Here is a 6,753-nt window from a genome sequence, read left to right as displayed (position 1 = left end):
GCGCATATCTTCCGAGATGCGCGAGAATTTGAGAGCCTGCAAACCTTCTACGAGCGCCGGATGGACGCTAATATGAAGGGGATGGGTCTCGTCGTCCTGTCGAATAAGACCCGGAACGTCCAGCATCTGTGGAGCTATCACAATATGACTCCACACCAAAAAATATAACGAGTTATTTTTTTTGGATATGACCTCTTTGATGGTCATGTCAGAACTTGTAAGTTTTACGGACGCGACTCCGGGCAAAACTGGAGGCCTTCACAGTGGGGACCGAGTCGGACGGTGACGTCGACTCGCACTAGTCGCCTAAAATTGGAGTAGCAGAATAGCCACCCCGACTATAAATGCAGTAGGGTATCCTGACCCATTTGCATCACTAGCAGCTACACTGATCCGTGTAGCTGTCCGCTTTGCGGCTTCTCCGGCTTCTTGCACGGGTTTCGATACCTTGCGCAATTAAATGTTGGAATGAAAATAAAACGAATAATTGCTAATTTACAGAGAGTATTTTCTGTCACTCTACATTATTCACTACAGGGACTATTAGTTTAGGGAAATTGGTGTATCGGGGTGTCTTGTCATATAAATAATTTGTTTTTATATATCAATGATGAATATTATGTGCTTCACGAGGAGATTAATGAAAGAAGAAAATAGTTATTATCTTTTATTAATTTGACTTAATAGTTTCAAAAATATTGCTAAATTTGGCAATGCTGACGCAATAAGACAATAGTTCTGTTGATTGGTTGATATTAGTGTAAATCAACCCCGCCAATCGTTACTAGACACGATTGGGCGGTGCTCAAGGAGGCGATAAACATAGTTTGATAATAACTTATCAAAGTCAGTAGATTGAAGATGGTTCCGTAGGACTCAACACATTGAAAAAGTTTTAATTATTCCCTATACTTAAGTCTTTCGTATTGATTTTAGTAGCTAAGACAGATTGGCTACTTAGAATATTCCTCTGCACGTCGTACTTAGAATATCAAGGCACTTCACCTTCACTGTCATCAGTGCAGGTGGGCTAGTACTGATACTATTCCTTCGAGCGGTGCCCCGTTGCATAGAAATACTTCGTGATCCGTCTAAAGACCATATTCGTCCCATCCAACCCGAACATGTGAATAACAACAAGAGAGCTTTTGCACCACGCCAAAAGTATATACGATACGTGGGAGAGGCTCACTCATTTGAGTGACATCGAATAGGAACCGGTTTCGCGGGTAAGTTTGACCGTAGACGGGCCAGCTGTCAGCGCAATGTTATTCGCCCAAAACCAATCGTCATGCTGATATCGCCGAATTCACCCAACATGGACTCGACGCGGCTTGAAAAAAGTAATCTTGCTTCATCAGCAAGGCTCTCAACAGGCAGACTTGCTGAGAGAAAAATGTCCTCAACAGTTAAACTGTTGGAACAGCAGCATCACATGCTGCTGCCGGGCTATAGCACGTGCGACGACCCGAAGGCTTGAAGTTAGACATCTTCAAGCACAAGGCACTTAAAGGTGACCCTTATTGCGATGGTTCGTCGAACTTGACGATGCTATCGAAGCACGTCGCGTGGATAAGTATGCGATGAAAGTAGAGTTTGGCATGTCCAACTAGGACGGACATGCCAATTCTGGACTCCAGCTTCACGTCTCATTCGCATTTGGGTCGTATGACGCCTTTCAGACCCAATCAGACAAAAGGTTAAGCCGCCACTTGCCGATTACAGTGTTCGGGCACAGCTCCCGATTTTTGATCAGAAAAAGCGTGAGATTCACTCTTTCGCCCAATATACATGATACTTCGTAAGTTGTGTCGATTTTAAGCCCGTTGCTGATACCTAACAAGCCACGCTTAGCATCTTATAAACCTTCTCTGCACTCACCTGAAGTATCCGAAGTTACTTCTTTCACTTTTATTAGTATAGGTCAGCTTGTACTGAAGAAGTAAAATCAAATGGTATATCTAGTTCTGGCTCAAGGGATTGACGATTCGAATCACACGGCAGCTAGTGCCTAAGCGTATGTGCCTCCAAATGCTTCTAACTCTTATCGATCACTGCACAGCCCTTGAAAAAGACTCTTATCACTCACTATTGATCAATCGTAATAGACTATTTATTACATGTTGAATGCCTTCTCTTGAGTACGTCTATCATATTTTGCCAAAAAGGTTATGCCTGTATCATCAGTAAGGGTTATTATCCCTTTGTGAGGGATTTTATCCCTTGTGTGTTTGACTAATTACAAAAAAATTAAAAATGATCAATCTCCAAATCAATAACTCCTTGTCGAGAATAAAAATTTCGAAAGCTGAGTATAATGAGCCCCTTTAAGTTTAAATTTTTTAGCAGAACAAATCAAATGATTTACGAGATTCGTTTCTTCATATAGCAGCTGCTTTAAAATTTTCAATTACAATCTAATTTAATAGAATGAGTTTATTAATGCTAAGACAGTTGGCCCGTGCCATAAGCAGTAGACGAAGACTCGCACGTGGCCAAAGGGCTTGGCTGGAAATGGCGCCAGACCAAGTAAGCGCCGGACACAGCTACGTTAAATAGACCGCAAGCCAACCATACGTGACGCTTCTGGGCAACAAGGACGCCCACAAGAACCAAAATCTTTGGTACCGTGATCCCCCAAGCGCCTGTGTTACCGAACGGTACCTCAAATGGACGAAGTGTGTTTTTCTCAACGTACTTGAGACGTAAGAAGGCAGAAAACTCGAGTAACAACGTGAGGCTATGGGTGCAATATAATTGATCAGAACATCTCAACTGCATCCCTTACAAGGTATAATCGCAAAGTTTTACGTACTTGTTAAAAAAAGTGTCCAGTACGACAAGAAATTCGAACGAAAAGTTCATCAATACACCTGTCGTTAGAGTTTGAATGGCAACGGCGGCAACTGGCGTTCCAAAGCGTCTCCACTCATATGTGAGGAAAGCAGGCAGCATCTTGTAGTCTGCCGTCGCCCACAATGCACGTGAGCTACACGCCATCACGACATTAAATTCGCCCAACGTCGCAACGACGGCCGCCATTCCCACCCAGACACCCAAATATGGAGCAACGGTCATTGCTATGGTTTCAAGCGAGCCTTCATGCCATTGCGAGTAATCTGACTGCACCATGATCCCAGCCCCAACTGCACACGAGATTGAATTTAAATGCTATTATATGGCCATTAGTCAAGCTAGTAAGTAATTACACAAACCTGGAAACGCATAATTAATTGTAATCAACCCCATGGCGATGACAATGGCAATAGGGTACGTTCTGCCGCCATCCTTAACTTCGCCGGCGACGCACCCGAGGGAGTCCCATCCTAAAAAATCAAAACTTGTGGTAAATCATGTGTACCACATGACCCCATCCTGCGGCATATGACGTACCTTGGTAATTCCACAAGATTGTCGAGAGAAACAAGGACCAGTCAAGGTGAGGAGAAACGCTGCCCCACGTCGCGAAATTAAATGTTTTGATAGACAACGGCTCGAGTAGAAATGGTGCTAGTACGAAGAGGGACATGAGCACAGAGGCGAGTGCCACTACGCGCATGCCAACGACATTTGACGTGAAAACAAGAAGCAGCGCCACGCATTTGACCAACCACTGCTCGATGCTGGAGAGCGTGTAGCCATAGCCCGAAGCCAAAAACGCTTCAACATAGCTGCAGAATAGCACGGGGTACGTCGGCAAGTCGCATACATTACTAGCGATACTATTAAAGGCATTGACCCAACCGGCGTACTGGCCCAATCCGCGACGCACCCACAAAATGTAGCCGCCATTTTCATCAATCATAGAACTTAGTTCAGCTGTCATAAGAGCTTGAGGCAATCCCCATGTAAAAGGTAGTATGACTACCGCCAATAAGACTGGGTACGCGCCAGCGGCACGCACGGCATCCTCGATACCAAATGGTCCGGCGGCCACGGCAAAGTACGCAATGAAACCGAGTGTCACGTGATTGATGGTGCGTTTCTTGGTCCTTTTCAGTTTCCACGCCTGTGTTTCAGTTGCTCCGGCCTCGTATTGAAGGCTACGCGGTGTGTGGTGATCGATTGGACTCGGTAAGTTGCGCCATGACTTGAGCGGCGAGCGATCTGCGGACGAAGGAGGCACCAAATGCACTCTGTGGCTCTCCTCACACGAGTCAAAGCGTGTGCGGATCACACGACAGTCGGAGCTATTAGACATACTGTTCGTGATGCCCACAGTGCTTATTCACGCCCGCTTATCGAGCTTTGCCATCGTAAAACGGATACCAAACAGTGCGTATCTTAAAACCGTAATTTACGTATACCACGCAAGCTGTAGTGTTGAATACATTAAAGTAGGTGGGTCACATGAACGTTGTGCTCCACCGATTCTTCTTCTTTTTTTTTCTTATATCTCAGAGCATTTCACAATACGACTGCTGTTAACTTATTGGTGAAGAAACCTGCCCGTACAACAACTCTCTAGCTCCCATTACGTATTCGAAGGGGTTGTATGAAGCAGAAAATCAACCTTTTTAATGTGGAGATGGCGGAATGTATTTTTTTCCTGCTTGGATGCCGCAGGCACAGCTTTGCCGCTTGCTCGTCCTTGTTCACTTCATGTTGCACGGTGGTCATTCACAACTATCTGTTTTTTTCGCAAGATACACTCTGTTCTTTTCTTCGTTTGTAGAAAAGTCCAATTTTTTTCACTTGCTAGAGTAAAATCCAATCTCAACTCACCGCTGCGTTTATCTCTTCCAAAGAGTCTGTAGATGCGATGGTCTTTAGAGTGGGTACAACTAAAATCTTCATGTTTAAAATTTTTATTGATCGAGATGATGCTACTCATATTAGTGTGGAGACCTTCAATGACGTTACAATAGACTACAATTCTCTGATCGATCTGCATACGCTTCATGTAAAATTGAACGCACCAAAGGATCTTCGTCGTATGCTTGTTGCTGCGTTGTTAAATGTAGGCATAGCATTTCGGTGAGCTATAAATTCCTTATGTAAATGCACTATTGTGTAACAAAGAATTATTACTCCGAAAAGATAGCTTCAGTAACTTTGACAATTTAATGCTGCCTCGCAACGAAATAAGATGATAGTGCAGAATAACGGTGATTCGCATAATGTTATTTGATGCTGCCACCTCTTTCCGCAATTTTTTTAATACTCAGTGTATAAAATGGTCTATACCGGGTTTCATGATTTTCTTGCTACCAATACATGAAGAGCTCGCAATGGTCACTGCTACGAACAAATTCTGTATCTCGCCACGAGAGAGCGTTGAAATTTCTTGTCGCTGCCAGCGTGATTCCTCCGGTTATAGTTTTATACATAAGATAAAGCGGGAATATGTTAAAATTAGGGGAAAGCGAGCAATTACAAATATCAAGTCAATCTGGCTTTCTTTGCTTTCCTTGCAATTTACGGCATAGCAAAATGAAGATTAAAGCAAAATATTAAAATTTGTTTGTCTGTGTGTCGACCCTTAATCTCACAAAAAGACCTTATTTACATTTATCAAGTGCTTTATCTGCTTATATTTTTTTTGGAATGAGACTAAAATGAAGTACAGCAGGACTTGCATCCTTGCTTTTATTAGCCCACCTTTGCTTCCACGCTTGGGCCGAAAAAAAGTGCCATACGGCTTCTCATAATTAGCGCGACAATTGTTTTTTGTCGTGGACGAGCTACATATTGCCGGTGAAGTTTTCCTAATTAAGTACTACCATAGCTACAAATTTATCTCGACAACTCGAAAAAAAAAAGCGGCAAATAAAATTCTTATAAATCGTCTCTCCAAGCCTCAACGTGACACTTATTCAGAAGTCACCTCGGATGGATCGCCAATTTGCTCCTGCACTGCAGTTGTCGATAGGCCAGTGCAAACGTCCTCGCTGACCTGAATCAGCCCCGTATCTGGTTCCTTGCAAGCAGCAAGTTCGAGTTGGCAAACATTTGAATACATGACCCCGTTCGAGCCGCACACGGGCGAGTAGAGGTCCAAGCAACTATCGTTGCAGGCTTTCAAAGAAGTATTTTTGCTTGCAACATTGTCCATGCAGTCGTCCTCGACACCACTCCAAGTGCTATCCGTGGCTAGGAGCTCTTTTTCCGTCCCATTCGATACCTTTGTGGTGTTGGCAGCCTTTAAGATACCATTGCTACGCTTTACCGCATCCTCCTTGCGGGCAGAGTCCACTGCACTATCCTCCACCTTATTACGTGCATAGGACGACTGGTCTTGTGCCGCCGTAGACTTCTCTACGATGGGCAATTTCTTCGTAGAGGCCGTACACTTGGCCATTCGCATGTAGCACTCGTTCGGAAATATTGCTCCCGTCTCGTCGCTCACGGGGTCGTATACGTCGAGGCACGCGTCGGGGCAGCTTGCGTCGGTGTTGTCCGACTCCAAGGATTTCGAGGACGACGCTCCCGCGCATTCGCCTGCTTCTACTAATCGAAGCGAGACAATTTTGCACTGCGCAATGCTAAACGCGCATTCGTTGGAGTACGTCACACCGTCCGATCCACACACGGGGTTGTAGTCCCTCGAGCAGATTTTGTCACAGACGTCGCTGTCGCCGCTGCCAGAAGCCTCGGCAGTGCAGGGAGCGTCCCAGTTAAAGTCCAGAACCTTTACGGGGTCCGGTGCCCCCAATGTTTGATTATCGATCTTGTCGTAGTGAAGCGAGTCATCTCCACGGGCGTGGCCATGTGCAATTGCCACGGTTGTGATTGAGAGAAAGAGCTTCATCG

At 44.8% G+C, this 6,753-nt stretch overlaps 3 protein-coding genes across 3 annotated transcripts; 1 reads left to right on the top strand and 2 right to left on the bottom strand.

Moving 5' to 3' along the window:
* Positions 1-2,326: 2,326 nt before the first annotated feature.
* Positions 2,327-4,343, bottom strand: CCR75_007593 (uncharacterized protein). Its single transcript, XM_067965651.1, has 4 exons — positions 3,394-4,343; positions 3,216-3,326; positions 2,816-3,146; positions 2,327-2,740 (listed from the first exon to the last, which is right to left on the bottom strand). Exons 1-4 carry the CDS (start codon positions 4,199-4,201, stop codon positions 2,446-2,448), a joined length of 1,545 nt encoding a protein of 514 aa, XP_067822454.1. The 5' UTR covers positions 4,202-4,343; the 3' UTR covers positions 2,327-2,445.
* Positions 4,344-4,795: 452 nt separating this feature from the next.
* CCR75_007592 (uncharacterized protein) lies at positions 4,796-4,981 on the top strand (the record flags this gene model as incomplete). Its single annotated transcript, XM_067965650.1, has 1 exon — positions 4,796-4,981. The coding sequence occupies one exon, from the start codon at positions 4,796-4,798 to the stop codon at positions 4,979-4,981; it is 186 nt and encodes a 61-aa protein (XP_067822649.1).
* Positions 4,982-5,812: 831 nt separating this feature from the next.
* Positions 5,813-6,751, bottom strand: CCR75_007591 (uncharacterized protein; the record flags this gene model as incomplete). Its single annotated transcript, XM_067965649.1, has 1 exon — positions 5,813-6,751. The coding sequence occupies one exon, from the start codon at positions 6,749-6,751 to the stop codon at positions 5,813-5,815; it is 939 nt and encodes a 312-aa protein (XP_067822728.1).
* Between the last annotated feature and the right edge of the window lie 2 nt (positions 6,752-6,753).

This window comes from Bremia lactucae, linkage group LG8 (genome assembly GCF_004359215.1).
Source record: "Bremia lactucae strain SF5 linkage group LG8, whole genome shotgun sequence".
Classification (NCBI taxonomy): domain Eukaryota; phylum Oomycota; class Peronosporomycetes; order Peronosporales; family Peronosporaceae; genus Bremia; species Bremia lactucae.
The sequence above is the reverse complement of the archived record's forward strand: the minus strand, read 5'-3'. Positions and strand labels throughout refer to the sequence as shown.